The sequence below is a fragment of the Gossypium raimondii genome, chromosome 11, assembly GCF_025698545.1.
Source record: "Gossypium raimondii isolate GPD5lz chromosome 11, ASM2569854v1, whole genome shotgun sequence".
Lineage (NCBI taxonomy): Eukaryota > Viridiplantae > Streptophyta > Magnoliopsida > Malvales > Malvaceae > Gossypium > Gossypium raimondii.
Window position 1 is genome coordinate 54,878,606 of NC_068575.1, and position 23,691 is coordinate 54,902,296.

At 33.4% G+C, this 23,691-nt stretch overlaps 2 protein-coding genes, 1 long non-coding RNA gene and 1 pseudogene across 4 annotated transcripts; all 4 read right to left on the reverse strand.

Moving 5' to 3' along the window:
* Positions 1–561: 561 nt before the first annotated feature.
* Positions 562–5,249, reverse strand: LOC105802809 (auxin response factor 18). Of its 2 annotated transcripts, none has more exons than XM_052623980.1 (14): positions 4,872–5,249; positions 4,065–4,180; positions 3,815–3,910; positions 3,660–3,713; positions 3,372–3,524; positions 3,158–3,242; positions 2,948–3,038; positions 2,678–2,842; positions 2,478–2,591; positions 2,316–2,388; positions 2,090–2,234; positions 1,407–2,002; positions 1,140–1,327; positions 562–1,045 (listed from the first exon to the last, which is right to left on the reverse strand). In XM_052623980.1, exons 1-14 carry the CDS (start codon positions 4,897–4,899, stop codon positions 901–903), a joined length of 2,049 nt encoding a protein of 682 aa, XP_052479940.1. In that variant the 5' UTR covers positions 4,900–5,249; the 3' UTR covers positions 562–900. The 2 variants fall into 2 exon arrangements, with proteins under 2 accessions (XP_052479940.1, XP_012490132.1); XM_012634678.2 differs by lacking the exon at positions 4,872–5,249 and adding an exon at positions 4,613–4,777.
* Positions 5,250–14,467: 9,218 nt separating this feature from the next.
* On the reverse strand, positions 14,468–16,716 carry LOC105800935 (exportin-2-like; annotated as a pseudogene).
* A 187-nt stretch (positions 16,717–16,903) lies between these two features.
* On the reverse strand, positions 16,904–17,750 carry LOC105802808 (ethylene-responsive transcription factor ERF023). The gene has a single exon (XM_012634676.2). It carries the CDS (start codon positions 17,730–17,732, stop codon positions 17,166–17,168), a length of 567 nt encoding a protein of 188 aa, XP_012490130.1. The 5' UTR covers positions 17,733–17,750; the 3' UTR covers positions 16,904–17,165.
* A 3,122-nt stretch (positions 17,751–20,872) lies between these two features.
* Positions 20,873–22,243, reverse strand: LOC128034965 (uncharacterized). The gene is made up of 3 exons (XR_008191341.1): positions 22,092–22,243; positions 21,585–22,014; positions 20,873–21,193 (listed from the first exon to the last, which is right to left on the reverse strand). It is a non-coding gene; the product is annotated as an uncharacterized LOC128034965 (long non-coding RNA).
* Positions 22,244–23,691: the final 1,448 nt, after the last annotated feature.

Genomic DNA, 23,691 nt, shown 5'->3' on the forward strand with positions numbered 1-23,691 from the left:
AAGCAGAGATATCTCCACGAAAACAACCCTTGCCTAAGTTACAACTTGTCTGCAAAAGGGACAGCTTAGCTAATCCACCTTCTTTCTTCACACCTGGTTCTTTTTTTAGGCTCTTGTAATGGCTAAGATTGTGAAGCATTTATAAATTCACAACATTGTGTGTGTGTTGTAAAGCGCAAACCGGTTACTTTGAACCAGTGTGCGTGAGCTTGTAAAAAACCTAGTTAATGTTATGGCCGGGTAAGTAATAAGCAAGCATTGCACCTTTAATGAAGCCAAACCTAACAAGATTAACTCTATATTGTACTAGCCCGGCTCCCATGAATGCCTGAAACCGGACCTAACTTGCTCCCAAATAAAAAATTGGGGGACCACTCACTTTATAAAATGAGAGGACATGTAATGTGGATAAACCTGAGTAATAGGGACCAGCAGCAGCATGGCATTAGGCCATCACAAACTTTATGACAGCACATTGGGGTCCTCTGACCAGGAGGTGTCAGAGTCATCGAGATTGGTTCCAAAATGTACCGAAATAAACAGAAATCTGAAGGCTACGGGTTAGAATATGGCATCCAGGGGAAACCAGCCAAAAACAACTAAATGCAAGCATTTATATTTTTACAGGCTGCTTCACTCTGTCACTGAAACCACGCTACCACCCAAACAAAGCAAAAGCTAAACTCAATCCTTCCATTTCTAACTAATCAAAGTCTTCCTATTCTTTTTTACCATCAACTAAAGAGTTTAGTTTCTGCACTTCATTCACTCTTCTACTGTCCTTGAGCAAAGCTCTCAAAATAAAATTAAAAATAAAAAAAACTAAGCAAAATAAACCAGCTACATTTCTCTTCCACCATTGCAAACTAACGACAACAAAACAAAGCTAAGTTAGGGTTTTCAAACAGACCTATGCTCTGAGTCCAAGCTTACAACCGTCCCTTCACACTCCATAGATGATGCTGGAAATTTGCATCTTGTACTAATCTTCTTCACCTCCTCGCTTGAATATATGAAGATCTTTCTCACCATCTTACAAAATTCACTACAATTAAAAGTAATGTAAACAGTTTACTGATAACCAGCTCTGGAAAAATATAAATATATGTATATAGCAGAGGTGCTTTTAAGTTACTTACACCCAGGGATCATCACCCACGAGCATCATATCACCCTCATCATCAGTAAAAACAATGGACCACTGACCACTACGACAAAGCTCTCCCTTGATCTCAAACATTTTCTCCAGCTCATTTATGAGATCATTATATCCTTTCAGTGCAGTTAAGTCAATAGCACGGCCAACTGCAATCCCTTGCATATGTACCTTTGGTATCCACAAATATTTTTCATCATGAGCTTGAATAATGAATGCAGTCTAAGCTAGCAGAAACCGTGAAGTTTACCTTGGTACGACTTCTCATGGAAGTTGCAGAACCCTGCTTAGCTTGCATCTCCTGGGTTGATGTCTCCGATGCAACTTGCTTCTGCTCCTTTGAAGTTTCTGGTTTCTGTTCAACATGAAACGCAGCAGGGACATGCCCTCTCACACCATTGTAGTCAATACTTGTGCTCGTTTGTTCCTTGTCAGGGGGGGCAGCTACACTAGTGCTATCTGTCAAATTAAACCCAAACAACCGGCAACCTGTGAAAGTCTCAGTTTTTCTTTTTTCAACTTGATCATGCATTAGGCCCTTGGCATAACCAGTGAGAGCGGTTTGCAATGCTCCTGTTTTGTAGTTGTTCTCCATTGAGTCAGGAAAAAGGTTCAAAGATACATTCACAAGAGGAGAAGGTGGCCAGGCATTTTCAGGTGGAGTCCTTGATTTGTAACCTCCATTACCATTGATAAGACAATTATCAGCTTCTTTCTGCCTCATAGGCCACATAACCTGGTTTTCACTGCTCTGGACCTCAAGTGTGCTTCCCACTGGTGTTAGTTCATGAGACTGGATTGACTCACGACACCAGAAGGCTGAACCAGCTGAACTGGTAGTAATTTCTACAATTTCAATTAATGAATTAAAGTTAATAAAGTCAGTACTCAGACTCTATTTAGAAAACACTTGAAAGAATAATTTTCCCACACCAGAAGCTGGAATATCGACAGGTCTTGGTCTTTTGCACATTATAGTAGGTTGTGCATTTGTAGAAGCAGAAGCTACAAACGGCTCTATTTCCCAAGGAGAAACTCTCTCTGGCCTTTGTATTGCTGCAGGTTCATCCCATTGAATCTAAAAGAAATAGTTGGGAAGAAATACCATCAAAAGCAAGAAAAGAATTATTTTAGCATTTCAAATCACTAATTATCCAACCTTCAAGGACCGCCATTTAGATTCTGACCAATGTGGGGAAATATCTCCAACCCCAACTATGGTACCTGTGAACCTGATTTTGAAAAAGAAATCCCAATAGGTAAAAGGATAGGAAGAACAAAAGATAAAGAGTAGGTCAATAACATACACGCGTGAACATACCTTCTTTCAGGAGAGTCTTCTCCCTCAAATCTCATCTTGAAACGCATGCCAACAGAGAATCCATTGTTAATAGCCTCCAGATACTTGTTTACTCCAATTATGAATTGGCTTGTCCTGAAGAAGAGCAAAGGAAAGAAACTCAGTTTCGAGATAACCAGAACAACAATATTAGCACTGTGCATGAACAGAGAACATTCAACCTTGGTTTGTAATACACAACAAAGAGGGTATGAGTTGTAACAGCATGAGCAGCAGTAGCAAGCACTCCTAAATGCATGCTCTGGCTGGATATCACAGACGAAGGCATTGTGCTCTGTTGACGAGCAAGCCGCCGAACCCCAACTCTTAGTTCTCCATTATCACCTCTAATAGGACATGCAAGTGCAATTACAGCCAAAGTCATGCAAAAATGCCACCCCTGAACCTGCATACACACACACACAAAAAAAAAAATCCAAATGTCCAAGTACCTAAGAAACACAAATGCATCTCCAGCAACTAATCTCTTCGAAGTCACAAAAGTGCTCCACCCTGTTGTAAGTAAATGTCTCCGTGGTTGCCCTGATCATTTGTGAGTACAAGTTAAAATTAGAGCTCCGATGTTCTACAAAAGAGGTTTATTTACTGCTTCCAAACCATCACATGTAAAGAAAGTAAATCTCAAAAGGGGATGAAACTACCTCTAAATATATGCTTGAACCGCCACTCATACCCGTGAAGATCTTTGGCAACCAACTCCTGAGTTGGAGTTGCTAGATTCATGTCCTGTTTAAAAGTAAATAGAAAGATATTTAATCAAGCGCCATAATCCTATAGTATAAAGTCTAAAATTGATTAGTAATAGCATAAAGCAAAGGTGAAGAAAAAAAAAAAAGAATGAAGCAAAGTTTTCACCAAAGGAGGAAGGCACTCAGTTGCATGCTTTCGGAGAACAGAGAACCCTCCATGAGTGCTAGTGTCTGATGCCGTTAGAATCTTACTAAAGGAATGAACTTTCCTCTTTGGAGCCTCGGTTGGGAAGGGATCAAGACTTGTAGGCTCACTTTGCTGTAATGATAACATAAGGATGCATCAAAAACAATTAGAGTAACCCATTATTTCTCTAACCTTCTTCACCTTCGGCAAATCTATCCACTGGAAAAAGAAAAGGCATGACGTAAGGACGACATAGCATTTACTTACATCTTCAGGCTGCAAAGTGATCTGAGCATAAACTTCATCTGTCTCTTGTTCTGCCTATTTAAAAAGGGGAAAAAAACATACAAATAATAATAAGATGATCTCTTCAAGCTCAAAACATACAGGAATAAAAAGAAACAAAATCAGAGATAGAATACCAGTAACTCCACGTGAAGAACACGACATAGGATCTTAGAAGGAAGATTAAACAGTGGGGTTTGATTGCTAAGTTCCTGATTTGTCGATGCTTCTAACTGCAGAACACATCAGTACAAACTCAAAAAAAAATAGCAGAATTTTTTTATAAACAAGACCATGGTTGATTTCGAATTTTCCATCGGAAGCAATTTAACAAAAAAGAGAGGAAGAATCCAATAATTTCTTAAAGAAAAAAAAAGAGAGAATTACTTGTTCCATGTGACCCTGAGGGAAGTAAAAAACTCTCTCGTGAACCCGAGGAACCTCCACCAAGGGGCCTGCACATAGCTTCCATAATTCTTGATATAGATCATCACCAGCCGAACCTATCAAACAAAATATAATAAATGAAATTCATAAAAAAAAAATCTCTCGAAGTCGGGAGTTAAGAGAAAAAGTAAGGTAAAAGCAGGTCCAACAGAAACCATATAGGAAAAACTCTAACTTGGAGCTCCGGTGGGTTGCTGAGAAAACGCAAGAAAAATGCATATAGATAGTAGAAACAAGCAAAAACAACCCTTCAAGTATTTGTCATGATTTAAAGCTTCCACCCAAGCAAAATTAAAGCTGATAAAAGAAACCAAGTTGAGCTAAGTTCATTTTCTCTTGCAAAAACAACAATGTCGGTACCGCAACGATACAACCGTCTAAAACAAACCCACTTTTAGTTTTATTGTAGTTTCTCGGCCACCAAACAAAGCCATTTTCTTAGACACCAAAAGAGACACTTTTTTTTTTGTATGTAATTCAACACTCACCTGAAACCGCATGAGCAGTCGAGGAACCCCTTTGATTACCTTCTAAATGAGCCATCAAAACAAGGTTGTATCCACGATGCAAAGAAAATAAAGCACAAAAGAAGAAAAGCAAAATTAAAAAAAAAAAAAAAAAAACCAAAATCTTTGAAGCCAGGCAGAGTGGCAAAGTCTACCCCATTAATGAGAAACAGAGAAGATCCCAAGAAGAGTCGAAATAAGGAAAGAAAGAAATTTTATTTAAAAAAAAAAAAGGACTAACTAGGCCTGACGGTTATATATGAATTCATTGTTGGTAGTTTTTGTGTAACGACAGTGAGGATTCTTTTCTTTTCTTTTCCCTCTTTTAATAATCTTTGGCCACGCCCCGTTTCAGTTACAAAACCGCTTTCTGCTTTTGTCTGGTCCCCTTAAAACCACCTTCCTTTTCAAGTCTCCAATACTGCTTTGCCTTTTTTTTTTAAGCACTCATAATAATGTAAGACTGAAGCTGTTGTTGCTTTCCTTCGCTGTTCTTGTCGTTGTTGTTTGCCCCTCCCACTCCCTCTCTAAATCAGAGCTTAGAGACAATGTATCAACGTTACGACATCCCTAAAACCGGATCTCTTTGTGTCTCACCCAATAGTTTCTCCACTTTGACTTCTCTTTATTTTAGTTTGTATCAAAGTCTGAGTTTTTTAAGCCTTTTCCCCCTTCCCATCATGTGATTTTCGCTGCCTTGTTTCTTCTATTGATTAAAATTACCAACTAATTTATTTTCTTTTACTAATTATGGTTTTATTTCATTTTTACACGTTTCTTTTTTCTAAATGCATCTACCAGAAAAGATGTATTCTTTTTTAAACAACATGTAATTACAAGTATAATGTTGATCATGATTGTGTAATTGTCGGTACTTATATTAGTAATATTCAATGTGCTTGATTGCCTAAAATACTTACTTTCTCTTTGTAATAAAAAGTTAGATTATGACAGATCTGAATGAAAGTTTATATAGAAACCTCATTCTTTATTATACATGAGCTTTTTTTTATTAATTTTACATAAAATATCAAAACATCTTAATAATAACATAAAAATGTATGGTTTTTTTCATTTGAATTAAAATGTGATAGTAAGTATGAAAATGGCTTCTTTAAGTTTAATAATAAACCATAATTATTTCATTACTAAATGTATTGTAAACTAAGACTGAATATAAGCCGTAATGATTGTACATCACGTAAGGATAGCCTTGATTCGTTTGACACCACATCCACAAAACGTAACAGAAGAAAGATATAGGTCAACTTCTGGTTTTAGTCTTTTTATTATGTTCAATGTTGAAATTTAGTCCATATGTTTCAATTTGATAAAATTTAGTTCCTTTATTTGTATAATATCCTTAAATGGTTCAAATCATTTTCACCATTAATTATCCCGATGGAAATAATAACATCTAACACATTATGCCGGTAATAAATTTTGATATAAAATTAGTGCTTTTAAGAAACTATTATGTTATTATTTTTATCAAAATAGTTTATGATGTCAATTATTTTAATTAATTAATGATATTATTATAAAAATAAAAGATAATATATACTAAAAATCAAATTTCAGTATACTAGAGGGACCAAAATAAAAAATTGACCAAAGATATAAAGGAGAAGGGAGCAGAACGGGCGTTACAATTAACAGCGCCGTTTGATATTTTTATTTTTTATTTTTTTGTCCTTTGATTTTCTCGGCGTTCGCTGCCTCTTACTTTGTCTGCATCATGGCAGGCAGACCCGGCAGAGAATTTCCGGTCTTATTTTCAATTTCTTCATAAATATGAATTTTTATGGTCAGTTTTGGATATGGATGGGTGGTCTACCCATGGTGTGATTTTTAATCATATTTATCGTATTAAAATAATTTTTATAAAATTTATCAAATTAATTAAATTTGTGGATAATTCCTTTTGGTGCTTGTGTTTCATTGGAACCATCGAATCAATGTTAAGTATGTGATTTTAAATATATATATATATATATATATATATTTCAATTTTCAATACAGCATACTATGTTTATGTACAATTAAGAATTGTTCTGATTGTCAGTCAATTTGAAAGAAGGTTGAATTTTTAAGAAACATAAACAGAAATTAGATTAGATATCCATAATGTAGGAAAGAAAAAATTGAAAAAAAAGTATATTCAATTATGGTATATACATGTCGATGAAATAAATGTAAAAATATTTTTACAAAATGATGTATAAATCAAATGCACCTTCGATTAGAATGATAAAATGAGTCTTTAAAGATATCGGTGTGCTAGGTTTAATATTCACATGAATTTAAATAAAATATAAAAAAGTAAAAATATTCATATAATAATATTTGTTGCTTTTTTAATAAAATGATAATTAATCATTTTCTAATTGAGGTGGTGTCCTAACTCAAGTTAATTTGTGCATATATGCCTCTCTCTCTCTCTCTCTCTCTTTTTTTTTTGTTAATTGGTAAGATATGCTTTTTTTCAAAAAAAATTAGAAAATAGGTCCATTTTGGAGAGAGTATAAAAAATGCATCCAGTTGGATAAGTTTTTACTGACATGTTAGGAAAGCGTGCCCTGCTAGAAGTTTTTTCTAAAAATTTCAAAGAAAATGCATCCAACTAGAAGCGCTTTCTCTGACATATCAGTAAAAGCTCGTCCAACTGGACAAGCTTTCTTGACAATTGTGCAGAAAGCTCACCTAGCTAGACGAGCTTTCCTGACAACTGTGCGGAAAGCTTGCCTAGTTTTTTTGCCAACTGTGTAGAAAATACGCCCAGTTGGACGCGCTTTTCATACTTTTTCTCTTCAAAATCGACTTATTTTCTTAAATCTTAAAAAAAAAAATCACTTGACCAATTAAAAAAATGACATTTATTGCTAATTCAATCCCAACTCAATAAATGACTTAAATATAGTACAAATAAGGCTAAAAGTGCCATAATATATATATATATATATATACAATTTCATAGGATTTTTTTCATGGGGTAAGTTTTTTAGATATTATGTTATTTTCTTTTACATTTCCAGTTTTACATATAGAATATTATATATTTATATTTATATTTTTATAAGTTATAATTTCTTTTGCGTAAACTTTGATGCATTTCTGTAAGTAATGTGTCATGTTGTAATCTTTTAGTTTATTATTTTGATTCAATTTAGAGAATATTTTATTTGTTTATTTCATATATTTTTATTTATTTTGCGCATAATATTTGTCTTGGTGGCTACATTTAGAGGGAAAAGTTGTTTGTACGGTATTCTAATTTTTACGTACGTGTAAAATATTATAAGTTTATATGAATTTTACAGGCTAATTTTTTTAAGACTCGATTGGCAGCTAATGGTCAACCTTTTTTATTTTTTTAAAGAGCTAGTGATCAACTTTAAATACATTGATTTAATAATTGAATCATTATACCTAAATTTAAGTTAACCCAATTTTGTAAGAAGGTGATGTTTAATTTAGTCCCCTATTAAAATATTTTCTTTCTAGAATAACGGACAATTTGACTAGGGTTTTTTTTTATGAAGAATTCGGATTTTTCGACGTCAGCACTAGTCAAATGCATTCATCAATTGCTAAAAGATAATGAGCATTGGGTGGTATCACATGTTTCTAGGGAAGTTAATATCGAATTATCAAGATGGTGCACAATGGTTCAAAGGGTATTAATGTGATAGCGGAAGCCCCCAACTTGGTCGAGGACCTTGCTAATGATAAGTCTAAGAGCTTGTTCAAATTAGTCAATATAATTTAATTTTCTAAATTAAAAAAATCAATAAAAGCAAATGAAAGAAAATTATAAATTTTTATTATCTAAGTTTCAATTATAAATTTATCGATATTTTTAAATATTTCTCATAATATATATTTATAATTTAATTTTTAGTTTTTAGCTTTTAATAAATGATTAGAAATCCTATTATAAGATATAGTATGAAAATCATAAATTTAGAAAAGAGATGTGTGTTTAAAACATGCAACTCTCAATTAATGGAAGTAATAGAGTATTCATAACAAAATTAAAATAAGGCATTGGTGGAGTGGTAAATTTAGAATTTTTAATATAATTGGCATGGATTTAAATCCCACCATATATAAGTAACCTCAAATAATATAGTTTATTTTAAATACGGAATGTTATTTTTATTAAAAGACAAAAATTCTTTCAATATAACTTATTTTAAATATGTAAAGTTATTTTAGTCATTTACTAATTGAGTTGGTGTCCGGTTGACTCGTGACACCAATTCAGTCAGGGATTTTATTAATAATATAAATATATGATAGATATATGCAAATATATCTTAATTACATCCATATTTATATTTATAGGGGAGTTATCCACTTAAATCGGTGTAAAACTTAAAACGGTTTTACACCCTTCCATAACTTTTATACAATTACTATTTTAACGATCCAGTAGTTGAATTTATCAAGATATTTGTACTTATCATGCATGTAAATTTTTGAATTGATCTAAAATATTATCTATATTAATATATATTTAACTATTAAAAGCTTTTACGTAAAACATATAGCTAAAAGTTTTTAATTTATGCCAAACTTGACATGCATAGTTTATAGGAATCAAGCATGAAATATGAGTTAGTTACATTTGAGTATAATATTGTCAAGTTTCAACTGGACCAGATCATGGGTCTGACTGAGCCAATACCAAATTTTGGACCCATTTACTTTCCTTGGTCTGACTCAAGAAATGGGTTTAAAATTTTGTCCAAACTCAACACATATAAAAAATGCTAAACCTGATCCCAACTCGCCCGTATTAATTTTTTTTATAGAAAAACAAATTTAAAAAATATAATACATCAAATATACTAAAAGCATTAAATGCTTTCCAACAAATTGAAAGTACTAAAAGATATTTATACTTAAATAACACTACAATAATTGCAAATTAGCAAGCAAATGCCTCTAAAATAGTAGCAAAATTAATAATAAAACTAAAGTTATACAGTAGCAAAACAATAACAACAAAATAGTAGAAATATAATAGTAAAATAATAGCAAACAACAACAAAACAACAGTAAACAGCAGTGAAAAATTTAGACAAATTCAGGCCGGGCTTGAGTCAAAAAATCTTATCAAAATTTATTTTCCAGACTTATATTTTTGCTCAAACATTTCTACTTTTCGAACGAACTTTCAAATCTGTACAAGTTACTCAACCTGCAATCAAGTTTATTTACAACCAATCCTCATCCTGCATTGCATGGTAAATTTGTTGAGCCCACATCCAAAGTCTCAAATAAATGGCCGAATTTGATAAAAAAAAAACAAAATTAGGATTTTGGGTCAAATTTTCGGATATTTAAGAAAATAGGTCAATTTTGGAGAAAGAAGTGAAAGCACGTCTTATGTGGCGCATTTTCACTAACATGCAGTGGAACGCATCCTACAGGGCGCACTTTCTGACTTTTTAACACATTAGCTCCTTTGGTTAGATGATTAAATGTTATTAGTTTTGTCTTTAGGTCTTGGATTTGATTCCTCTCCTACTCACATTTGTATTTTTATTTCATTTGTTTGAAGCTTTACTTTTATTTTTAATTACTATTTTTAAAACATTAACTCCTTTGGAGTGATGGTTAATTAATAATGATTCTATTCTTGAGCCCCAAGTTTAATTTCTCTTCTAAGCACATTTGTATTTTTTATTTTATGAAATGTTATTTCAAGCTTTTTTTATTTTTAATTAATAAATATATTATTTTCAAGTTATTTTATTTTTATTAATCTTTTTAATTAATAACTCTTTTATTTATAAAATTAAATAATTATTTCCAATTATATAATAAATATATATTTTGATAAAATTGATATTTATCTTTATGTTAAATATATTTTATTTATATATAATATTTATATGTCAAATATTTAATTTCTCCACCTATACCGTGGGTATGGTGATTTCTAATATTATAAAATCAAATAATTATTTTAAATATCATTGTTATTTTTATGTCTAAAATATTTCAGATATCATTATGTTTATATGTGAAATATTTTAAATACACATACAAAAATATAAAATACTAAAATTTACTACACTCATGATATAGATTGAAAAAAATATTACACATATAAAAATATATTTACTAAATACAATGATAGTTGGCAATAATTATTTGATTTTATAATTAAAAGATGAATTAAAATTAAAAAACTTTAAAACAATATATTTATTAATTAAAAAAACTTGATAAAGGAGTTGAACCTATGACTCAAGGATAAAATCACGGTTAATTAATCATCTAACCAAAGGAGCTAATATATTAAAAACAATAATTTAAAATAAAAGTAAAGCTTGAAACACCATGAAATAAGGATACAAATGTGAGTAAGAGATAAATTGAACATGAGATTCAAAAACAAAACTATTAACATTGACGATATGACCAAATGAGCTAATGTGAATGTTAGAGAGCATACCTGCAGGACGCGTTTTCTACTCTAAAATCGACTTATTTCTCTAAATATCCCAAAAATCGATCCAAAACCCTAAATGTTTTTTGAAATCAGCATTTCTTTCAAATTCCGCGAAAGATATATAGCAAGCACAAACTCCCCATCCAGCTTTTGCACCACAATGCCTACACTCCAATCAGGGGCGAAGCGAGAATAATTTTTTAGGGAGGGCCGAATGAAATTTTAATTTTTTATAGTCTATATTTTTATAATTTTTAAAGAATTAAATCAAAATTTTATAATTTTAAAGGGTTAAATTGTAATTTTACTTTTACTAATTTAAAATTTTAAAAAAATTAAAAAGTCTAAATTACAAGTTTTCATTTTGGGAGGGTGGTCAGCTGCCAGCCCCGCCCTAACTTCGGCTCAGACTCCAATAGCCCTCTCTTTCGAATATTGATGCATCATAACCTGCACCAACTCATGCAGATGTAAAAAGGAAAATAAAGATTACTAAAAATAAATATTATAGTAATAGCTTTTATTTTAAAGCAAAAAATTTATAATAATAGCTTTGAATTTAAAATAGTGGGGAAATTTATATTTAATATAATGAAATTTCAAACTCATTTTTAAATATACAATAATTAATAATTATATTTAAGAAAACTCATAAACAATAATAGTAATATTATATAATAGTCAAATAATAGATGAGTTTTAAATAAATTTTAAACGATTTATCAAATAAATTTATTCACGTATAAAAATGAAGCAAACAAAATTTGTTGATGTTGAATTCTTTTAATAAACCAACATCAAAATTTTATTCATATTCATCTATCTATTTTAATAACATAAATAGAAATTAAATTATTCAAAAATTTGGTTAAGGCCTCAATAATTTCATATATATCATGACCTTTCTCTTTCTATAATAAGAATGAAATGATTATAAGATTGAGACAACAGCAGAGAATATTAAAAGGAAAAATTTCCATTGAGGCTGATGGTATTCTCATCATTTGGTGAAATATTTGCTATGTTAAACTTGTAATTATTTAAAATATATACGAAATCTTTTATTCCATTCTAAATCAACATTTCTTAAGTTTTTATAGAAATTTTTATTTTTATTCATAATTAAATTTGTTTATAAATAAAGTATTTTCATCTTAATTATGGGTAAATCTTTAAATTCAATATTTTAGATTAAAAAATAATGTGAGGAAAATTTTACTCTCGTTTCACTTAAATTAAAAATTAATCTTAATTATGATTGACAAAAAGAAAAGAAATGAAGATTGACTTATTAGTCTCTAAAGTTGGACCATTCATTTAAAGCAAATAATGGATATTTTATTATAAGTGGATGTACGGAATCCAATTCATATACTCAACCTTGATTATGGTTATAATTAAACAACCAAACCACTATTCTGTTAAGCCAATCATAGGCAAAAGAAGTAGACAACTTGGTTAAACATTTTTTTCGCTTCACCTCAATTTTCCATGTATACCCACTATTTCCTTACATGACCAAATCTTGATTCATTAGGCATAAAAGTGTTTAAATTTAAATTATGGTTTTTTTTGATAAGCGGTAAGGAATAAGGAATATTGTTTAGGGTTAGAATATGAGACTGGCGAATTACAATTTTTTTTTCATTTTTAAGAACAATCAAAAGCAAAGGAGGGCATGTTTGGATCATAAGATAACAAAACTTTAAATGAAGGTAAGGATGAAGATTTTGTTCCGACTTAGGCATATTTTCAATATCAGAAGAAACTCTTTTGACTTAGGAGGAATTAAAGAAAATCTTATTCCAATCTAGAATAGGAAAATATATTATATAAAAGAAATTGGTCAAAAATTTCAAGCTGCCTCCTTAACAAGAAACAGTGACAAGGTCTTCTATGGAGTCTGAAATACTAAAGTTATATTAACCACACAATTTTGTTAAGCTAAAGCTTTAATAATCACATCAAAATTATTGCTAAGTTGAGTGGGTTAATTAATTATTGTTGAATAATTACATAAAAAACTTTAATGTAGCAATGAGATTGGTTTTTTTGGGTATAGATTAATACCTCTAAAGGGTAAGATGTATAATTAAAAAATAGTTGTTGCGATGTGAAGCGAAGAAAATGGGGAAGCTTTGGAAGATAATTAATATTTAATATTCCTAATGGGAAAGGGAGGGAGACAGCCCATGTGGAGACCAAATTTGCCTCGAGTGTTTTCTTTTGGGCTTGGCCTACGGCTACTATTACGACTAATTAAGAGCCCTCACTACTTTAAAGACCACCAATTATTGGCCACCAGAGAGTGAGTTTTTGAGATGTGTGGGGTCAGATTTGAAGATTTTTTTTTATGTTTGGGTCCTTGTATTGTAGTTTAATTAAATTTAGAGACGTTAATCATGTTAAAAACATTTGAAGAAATTGAGAAGGGTAGCCTACCGGCATTTATAATAATAAAAAAGAAAACCAAGAAGTGGCTAAGATGAAGGGATTTTGGTTCTTCATAAAGTTTGTCTGTGCAATAACAGCGACTAAATTATTTGACGTATTTAGATAGCGTTATTCAAAAACAACGCCCAAAATCAAACCCTAAGTGCATATGATTTTTTTTCAAATTTAAATATATAAAATTTGTTAAGATATATTTTGATTTGGACATATATTATCCTTGGTTGTGTTTAACTTTTACCCATTCTACTTATAACTCTTTATTTGGAAGCCATTTTTGTTTTCGTTTTTCTTATATACATAAACCAAGTTCATTATTTTTGTTTGGATAATGATTGTCTCACTTCATACATTATTACTTTTCTTTTGTCAGCTCATACATTATTATTATTATTATTATTATAGTTTTAGATTAATTAGTGATATTGATAATACGTTTTATTTTTTATTAAATGATTTTTAAAAAGGAGGAGGATTTTGTTGCCAAGTTCCATCAATCAAGTTTAGAATACATTTGTAGTTTAAATGGTGTTCTAATTTGCAACAAGGGGATTGATTTTTTTGATAGATTATTATATGGGAGAGATAAATATATTCCTTGAAGTAAATACCTGAAATAACACAGACAAAGTGATGCTAAGATTTTTTTTTGAAAACAGGTGAGGTTAAGAAGTGCTAAACTCAAAATCTGAAAAGTTGCCAATAATCATTTTGGGTCATAATAAAATATAATAGTGATTAGTGAGTGGGAAAATGGGGAGACATGGGGGGATGCCATGAGATTGGTGGCTATAATAATATGCAGTGCAGGCAACAAGTACCCGTATGAATAGGATGGTACGGTCAAAGGAAAACATCATCATCACCATCATATTTATTACAATTAATTAGCATTATATATTTATTAGTACTAATAAATATTAATCCCAATAGAAATAACTGAAAAAAAAAATTAATGTTGTAGAGAATGTGGATAAAAAGGAAAACTTCTCGTAAGCTCTGTGCATAAAAAGCAAAACCTGAAAACAACCAGAGAAAAGATTGTATATACACATATGATATAATGCAGAGAGAGAGAGAGAGAGAAAAGAGATGATGTGGTCCATTTCGTTTAGTACAATAATAATAAGTAATAATCCGAAATCTAAATGTAACCAAAGTGGCTGTATAGCCCACATTTTCTGGCATTTCTAGTTCTTCCTCAGCTCTGTCCTTCTCCGGCCATAAAACAAGGGTAACAATGCTATCCAGCATTCTGCCCCAATGTCAAGCAGCTGCTGCATCCAAAAGAACTGGAGATTCACAGACGAGTCTGGTCGAAGCAACTGCAGCTAACGTACACTCAGTTACTGCTCCAAGACAACTAACAATATGTTGGCCTGAACTACATTCATTGTGCCCACTAAATTTTGAGCCCCATGCTTGACCAAAAAGAGTGACATGAAAATCGCAAGAGACTTCTGAAACTTTACAGTAGGATTGTTTTTGCAGGCGCATAAAAAGAAACTTCCAAAAATTATTCATGTAGGGAGATATGACACCATATTCAAGATTCTCAATAACAGTGTTAAGGTCATAGAAGCCCTGTTTGGCAGTGCTAGAGGACGAAACAAGCATGTTGAATATGCCAAGCACCTGGTTCAGTCTTCCCTCCTAATTGAGCTCATGCGGTGCCTTTTGAATAAAAGCTTCAAGTAAACGCACAAGGGCAGGAACATTTGAAGATCTCTTCCATGAATCAGGGAAGAGAAGCAGAAAAATCTGCTAATACAAGAGAGGCATCCCTCTCACATGCCCGTCTTATAAGAACAGCCACAGACTTAACACGGTAATGATTAAAAGCTGGATTTTTGGGGGGATTTGCAAACTTCATTGAGAATAGAGGTGAACCAACTAAAGCAAGGCCCTGCAATCTCATTGGAAATGTCTGCAATCCCAAGAACACGCATCATACATTTCATTACATATTGATTTTCCTCAGACTCTGGAAACTTGGAACTTGGAAGTATGAAAAGGTTGTTCATCAGTATTGGCACACAAGGATTAATATCAGCTGAAGCATATCTACCTTTTCCCCCCTTCATCCTTGACAAGCAACAGTTTTTCTTTGCAGCTAGAAGCATCAGAGTGAAGGGACATTTGATTCCGCACCTAAACACCGAACCAAATCTGGGAACAATTGAAATGCAAGAGGTTTCTGCATCTGGGCACGGAACATAGTGAAGAACTTAAGAGCACCCGCCTTGAGCATGGGGTACCCATTGACATCTTGGCTTTGCAACTCGGGGACGATAACTGATGTGAAGGTCTGAACATCTACAAGATGAGTTGAAACAGAAGTACCCCCAGCAATTTTTATTGCAAGCGACACATCTAAATATATGGCACATTCCTTGTCCTTTCAAAGGAGCTCAACAAATTTTGTATTATCTTTTATTTTTTATTAGTAGCTTAGGTAATTAGTAAGTCAAGTAATTAGACATATTCGTAGATATTTTTTTGTGGTTTGATTCTCAGAATAATTTCTCATAAATTTATTTTATTGTAGTTATTACTTGACAATAATACTATATATTTAAAATTATCAGGAGAATAATTAATACCATTTTGAGATACTATCTATTTTTTTATCTAATATATACATTATTTTTACCAATAAAAGTTTTTAGTGTTGGTTGCTGAGGAAAGTGGTTTACAGTGATTAAACCAATTACTCATTTTATTGTTTTACAATAGTGGCCATTAGTTTTCTAGGTTGCTAGTATTGAGTCAAATAGTTGTTAATTGAATTAATATTTTATTCTCTAGTAATAATTTTATTATTAGAGTTTCTAATTATTTTTTTTAGGAAATTGGTGTATTTAATTATTGTTACTTATTATTTTCTACATTTTACCCATTATCCTACTTCTTGATTAATTTATTTATCTATTTTTAGTACGATAATTTAGTAGTTGTGTGAATGGTGCGTAGAAGAAAGGCAAATAGCAGTGGGCTTAGGATGAATTTGGATGGGCGGTGAGTTTCCTGTGGTTAGTGTAAAAACAGCGGTGGCGCGATGAGATTACATACTGCAACAATATTATAACGTGAGATAAAAAGTAAACTAAATGCATCACACCGCACCCCACCACCCATCCAAATCCGTCCTTGGATTGATGCGAAGCATAGTTGATTGTATGTAATGGGAGTTATACTTTGATCACATCTATAGACAGAGCAAATAATTTATAAACTTTTTTAGAGTTCACTCAACAATATTTTATTCAAAATCTGAACATAAGTTGTCTCCAAAAATACAACTAGCGCTGGTTGATATTATAATTTTCTTCTTACTAATAGGCCAATAACTGAAATTAAGGGGAAAAACAAAACAAAATATAAATCACTTCTAAATTCCAGCAAAATAAAAATTGTAGAGATGTGGAGTCGATCTCAAGCCGTAAAGAAACAGCAGTGAGTTAATTTGGAACCTGGTGCAGCACTACCTAATTTCCTTTGCGAATGCCAAATCACAAACTTGAAGCATAATACTATAGCATGCCAAAATTAAGTACCTATACAGCAATGGGAAGAGGTTCGTTGAAACCTGAAACAGTTTATTCTTTTACAACACCATTAAAGACAAGCCAAGAAGTAGTGTTGCTGTTGCTGAGCCTCTCCTTCTAGCCAGGCGGAATCGGCCGCGAATGTCCACCCGCAAGAATTCCATTCACTGCAGCCGCTATTCAGCAGTTCTGGCAATTCAATTTCGCCCCAAAAGTCGTCACCGCTGTGTCCATTCCCTTCTTCGGCTGATACTCCACTTTTATTCCAAGAAACTACTGAATAAGCCGCTTTGGCAGCCGCGGCCTGAATATCTCTAGCCGTACACGTCGATGGTCTCGGTAAATCTTCCACTTCGTCGGGGAAATTTAGCAGCGCTTTACTTCCACGTAAGCAAAAGGCCGCTACATCGTAAGCTTTAGCGGCCATTTCTGGCGCGGGAAAAGAGCCTAGCCAAATGCGTGACTTCTTGCGTGGCTCCCTGATCTCCGACACCCATTTGCCCCACCGTCGTTTCCGGATACCTCGGTAAACAGCATGCCGCGTGCTGCCCCGCTTCGAAATGTGTTTCTGGTGAGTTTCGCTGGTGGTGGTTGAAGAAGAGTTCAAGTCATCTTCAGTGTACGAAGTTTGCTCCATTGCATTAAAACCGTAGGCTACGAGTGTGCGTTGGGCATTTATAGCTGCATTAGATGTTAAAACGACAAGTGTCCATATTTAAACTAACCATTATTATTTGTTGGTACGTAGGCAACGGAAATTAAAGTAATCAATTTAGCGCAAAATACCAAAAAAAAGCCCTATTTTTTAAAATTTACTAAAATGGGCTCGGTATTTTATTATTTACCGGAATGGGTCATTTTTCCCGAAATCGTGTCCACGTCAGCGCGATGTCAGGGGACGTGTCAGCAAATCGCGTCCACGTCAGAGCACTTTGCTTACGTGGACACAAATCGCGCCTACGAGGACGCGATTTGCTGACACATCGCGCTGACGTGGACGCGATTTCAGGGAAAATAGCCAATTCCGGTAAATAATAAAATGTCAGGCCCATTTCGGTAAATTTTTAAAAAATAGGGTTTTTTTTGGTATTTTGCCCCAATATGTATTACTGTAATATGTAGCTCAAATTATGTATTGTAGTTAATATTCATAATATTGTAGCTCAAATTGTCAATCTGTCTATACTATTGTACTAATAATATATATTAATGTAATATTGAAGAGTTAATTGATTAAAATATAAATGCAACAAGTACAAAAAGATTCAAAATTATTACCAAGAAGATTTGAACCAAGATACTAAGGAAAAGAGCAAACATCTTAACCAACTAAGCTAAACTAATTAATTGACATATTATAAAAATATTGTTATTATCTTAATTATATTACTTACGTTTTAACGATTTATCGGACCTATTCCATACACGTGTCAAATCGAAAAATAATACAACAATTACGTAAAAAAATCCGTGTTTACTTCAAATAAATAAGGAAAATAATGATTTGAATGTTTCAAAATTCAATTTTAAACCGAAAAAATCAAAATTTAGAGGTAAAAAATGATCTTTTTTGATGAAAACTGCGGCAAACCACATTCGACTGTTTGTCAGCGCGTAGATCTCGAAAAGTTATTCGAAATAAAAAAAATCGTCTCAATCGGACAACCGAACCAAAAGTTATGGCCTTTCAAAGTTTTTCAAGCTAAAAATCAGAAACGGTCAATTTTTTGACCGGTGGGTACTGTTCACGTGCGGCATAAATCGCGTCCACGTAAGCGTGATTTGCTTCCACGTCAGCAAATCGCGCTTACGTGGACGCAATTTGTTGCCACGTAAGTAATCGCGTTGACGTGAGCGCGATTTGCTGACACGTCCCCTGACATCACACCGACGTGGACGCGATTTCAAGAAAAATGGCCCATTCCGGTAAATAATAAAATATCGGGCCTATTTCGGTAAATTTTTAAAAAATAGGCTTTTATGTGTAATTTGCCCGTCAATTTAAATATGAATTAAAGTACCAATAAAATAAATAATTATATAATTTGAGCATGCTATTGTAAGAATATCTACATACACTGGCGAAATTTTCGGGACTCCCCTAAAATAAAATATTTTTCGTACGCTTTTTTAATTTTAAAATTTTAAATTAATAAAAATAAAATTACACTTTGACCCTTTAAAAATATAAAATTTGATTCAATCTTTTAAAAATTATAAAAATAATCTATTAAAAATTATAATTAAATTTTGACCTCTAAAAAATTAGTCTAATTTCACCTCAGTATGCATAAGAGTCATTCTTATGATAAATAACCTTTTGCTAGGTTAGTTTGTTTCATTACATGGATTGTTAAGTTAGATTGAACTATCATCAAATACGATCCATTAAAATTTCAAATAATATATAAGATGAGATGACCAAGAGTGGAGGGATAATTTTCGGGACCCTAAAAGCTCCCAAAGGGAAAAGGGTATGTGGTGGGGAAGTTTGTAAAGAGATGTTTCAGTCTTTCACAAGGTGAAACTATAACACGAGAATTCCGTGACATCCATATATATCATTTTCTTTTAAGGCTTCTTCTGATGTGATTTTCTTTTCTCTTCATTGTCCATTGGGTCATTTTTAACAGATATTCGCTCATCACTAGAGACCCATGTTTGTCCCCCCTTTTATGTTTTCTTCCACTTCACCATAAGTTCATGTTTCATGAGGCTGTATTTTCACAGTATAACAAAGAAGGAAAAAAACCCCCAACATACGATCTAACAGATTTCCAAATATCATTTAATCTTTATTATGCATTAAAAGTATTTTAATAGTAAATGCATAAATTATTATTTTCCAAAAGATAAATGTAGGAGTCAATTTAAATAGGATGAAACATGTGTGCCTCATCAATATCATATGTTCCTTTCTCTTCTTTTTGTTCCCCTTTGTGGTGGCTAATCCAGAAGCCACTACAACCCGCAAATATCATCTTTATGTGTCCTTCATCCATTGGGTCTTAGATTTTTTTATATTTAAATTAGATTATTTATTTGTAAATATACATTAAATTTTCAATAAATTTCTCAAAAATGCCCCTTTTTTTTTTAAATTTACTATATTGGGTTGTATTTTTAAAAAATTACGAGGTTAGATCAAAATAACGAAAACGTTTCTAGCTGAAAGTATTTTTAGTAGATTTGCAGGAAAACGCTTCCAACTGGAAGCATTTTCTTTTCTGTCCCGAATTTGCAGCAAATTCATTATTTCGGCCTAGTCCCGTATTAAAAAAAACAACATTTTTAGAAAATTTACTCTTAAATTTTAGAAAATTTTAATTTTATTTTATATTAGTTAGTCGGCTAACTATTTAACACTTATAACCATTCCTCTTTTCATATTAATTCAAGATTATGACCAACAGTAAAAGGGGAAAATAACACTATGGTCTCCTAATTTACTACGACATTAATTTTTAGTATTGGAAATGGCAGCAAAAGTAAACAATCTCACAGTAGATTTGGCCTCATATATATATATACACACGTTTTAGATCTTCGGAGCTTTCATAGTTCCAATGGCTGTTGAGAATGTGATAGATGTTATGTAAACTTGGTTTCCCAGCAAACATGCAAGGAAATCGTGCATAGGCCTATACTGCTATAATTTGACTGCCCCTTACTACTGTTGAATTAGTTAAAATCTTAAATTATTATATGAGGGAGCTTATCAACAAATATGAAAGTAACGGTGAAGTACATTACACTTTTAATAAGGAAATATAAATTTGAAGACGATATTGTTTAGAGATGCAATTATAAACTTCAAACATGAACCGTAAAACAGACATAAAAAATTAAAATATATATGACGAAAATTGAGGCAGCATATAAATCCTGTTTTATGTTTCTTTCTTCGAGCTTTGGCTTCGAGGATTGCTATAATCGTATGACCTCTCAGGGCACATGCATGACAAAAGATACTTTGCCCTAAATTGCAACTTGTTGCTATCAATCACATGTGTGTTGAAATGGTGTACCCTATGTTGTTTTGGGGAAATTCGGCCAACTCCAAACAACGCCACAACACCTTGTTTGGTTCGGAAACTCCTGGAGAAAGACAATCAATAAAACTTGGAGGTTTAACTGGACTCACACACAACTATTGGCCATGGTGAGAGCTCACAAAGCAATTATGTAGATGGGGGGACCACTTTTTGAATGAATGTCGCATTCATCTAATGTTTCGTTGGGACAGCAACAAAGAACCACCATCCCAAGTGTGACAAGATCCATTTTTAACTGTTAGATAACAGATATTGTTAGTCTATTATCATTCTGTTACTTAGGCTGATATAGTTTGTTAACAGCAGTTACTCAAAAATCAAATATAAAAACACTAGCATTGTAGAAATCACTACAAAATAATATACTAAGCAAGTTTCTTTAGTAATTCACATTTTTTCAATTTCTTCTCTGTTCTTACTCAAGAATATGGTACCTAATATGGTATCAGTCGCCTGAGGTCCTGGTGCTTGTTTTCTTTGCTAATCCATGGCTAATTCGACAGACTCCACTTCCGTTGATCACTCTAGTCCGACGTTTTCCAGCTCACGTTTGATTTAGTGTTTTCCTCGCCATGACACAATAAAATTAGATGAGAAAATTTTTGTTCAATGACAGCAATGTGCGTCTAATTGTTGAAAGATGAGTTGTTAGTTTAGACGGCACGTTATCTTTACCGCCTAGGTTTGTGGCGTCTCCGGATGGTGCTTAAACTCCAAATCCAAAAGATTTCATGTTTGTTCAACAAGACAAGCTCCTTGCCTCCTAGTTGCTTTCTACGACCAGTGCGTCTTTGTTGTCTTGCTTTACAACCGCGAAGTCGGCTTGCGATGTCTAGAACACTGTGAATCGACTGTTTGTGGCATCTATTGGTGCTAAGGTGTCTCGTGTTAGGCATGAATTGTATTCCGTAAAAAAATGTGAGCTCTCTATTAAAGAATACCTTGTCAACATTCAGAATCTCTGTGCTCTGCTTTAGGCCTCTAGATCTATTGTTTCGGAGACCAAAAAAGTAGAAGTTATTTGTTGCCGGTATACCATCGGAGTTTGACGCTATGGTAACCCCGGTATCATTCTCACTAGAGGCTCTTCCGTTCCAAAAGCTATTCAACGTGGTGTTAGAGATCAAAAGCCGCCAAACATAGACGGTGCCTGACATACTGATCCATGCCAATCTGTTCGAAACTCCTCTAGAGACTGAGTCTAGTTTGAGTGATGTGCGCGGTGGTCGTTCGAGCGGACGTGGCTTTCGTCCTCGTATACAGTGCTAGCTTTACGGTTATTATGGCCATCTAGCGTAACGGTGCTTCTACCGGTTCAATCGTGAGTATGATAGTCTAACTGCTCCGACGGTGGCGCGATTCTCGTTTGCTCATACTGGATCAGAGATGCGCAGTGGTCGGTATACTGGTTTTGGTGGGCCTGGGTAGTATGGTGGACTGACAGGACACAGTCTGGCGCCGTTCTCTAGTGATGCGTCTTAGGACGGTTGGCCCTCCTTTCAAAACTTTGGAGTTACGCAGCAATATAAGGATATAAATCCCTTTGTAAATGATAAAATAAATCAAGTGGGTCACATGTTTGTGTCCAATGGTGGCCCACACGGAAATTAGATTGGGTCTAGTAGCCCAAGTATGCTTTATGGTACCTATTACAGACCAAGCATGGAATGCACATTAGGCCAACGTCGATTTGGGTCATCTGCTGAGGTCTATCGATCGCATGGAGCAGGCAAGTCTATTGGGCTGTCTGGCTTTAGTGAAAAGGCCGCTACTGTAACACCCCTGACCCTTATCCGTCACTAGCACATGGTTATAGAGCATTACTGAACTTTACGAATTAAATACGGACATTTTCCAACCTTTGTTACACATATTAAGAATCAATCATAAACACTCATATTATCTCTTAGATGGATCCTCGAGGCCCAGTATTCACCTTAGAAATGAATCGGGACTAAACCGAGTACTAAGGGAATTTTCCTCAAAATTTTAAAAACTTTCTTAGAAGCAGGGGAGACACGCTCATGTGGTCGACCGTATGGATCAGTCGGCCAGAAGACACGCCTATGTCTTAGGTCGTGTGGGCATTTGATATGAGGCACACGGTCGTGTCCCAACCCGTGTCCTTACCCATCTAACTCTCTGACTTGGGTCACACGGCCAACTACACGCCCGTGTGCAAGGTGCAGGGGTCACACAGTCAAGCCACACACTCGTGTGCTAGGTCGTGCGTAAAAACCTGAGTATTTTGTTTTCAAATTTAAGGTGTAGGAGACACACGGCCAGACTACACGCCCATGTGCCAGGCTGTGTGTCACACACGGCTGAGACACACGCCCGTGTCTTTGCCCGTATGGACAAAAATAGGTCATTTTAGTGTCACTTTTCTCACCCATTTTGACATTAACCTGCACTTCACATTCACATGCATCAATATATCCCAACCAAGCAATCAATACAAGCTAAAACATATTCTCAACATGACATAACATCCCAAATATTTCATTTACTTGTACCTATCTATTTAACTCATTTCATTGA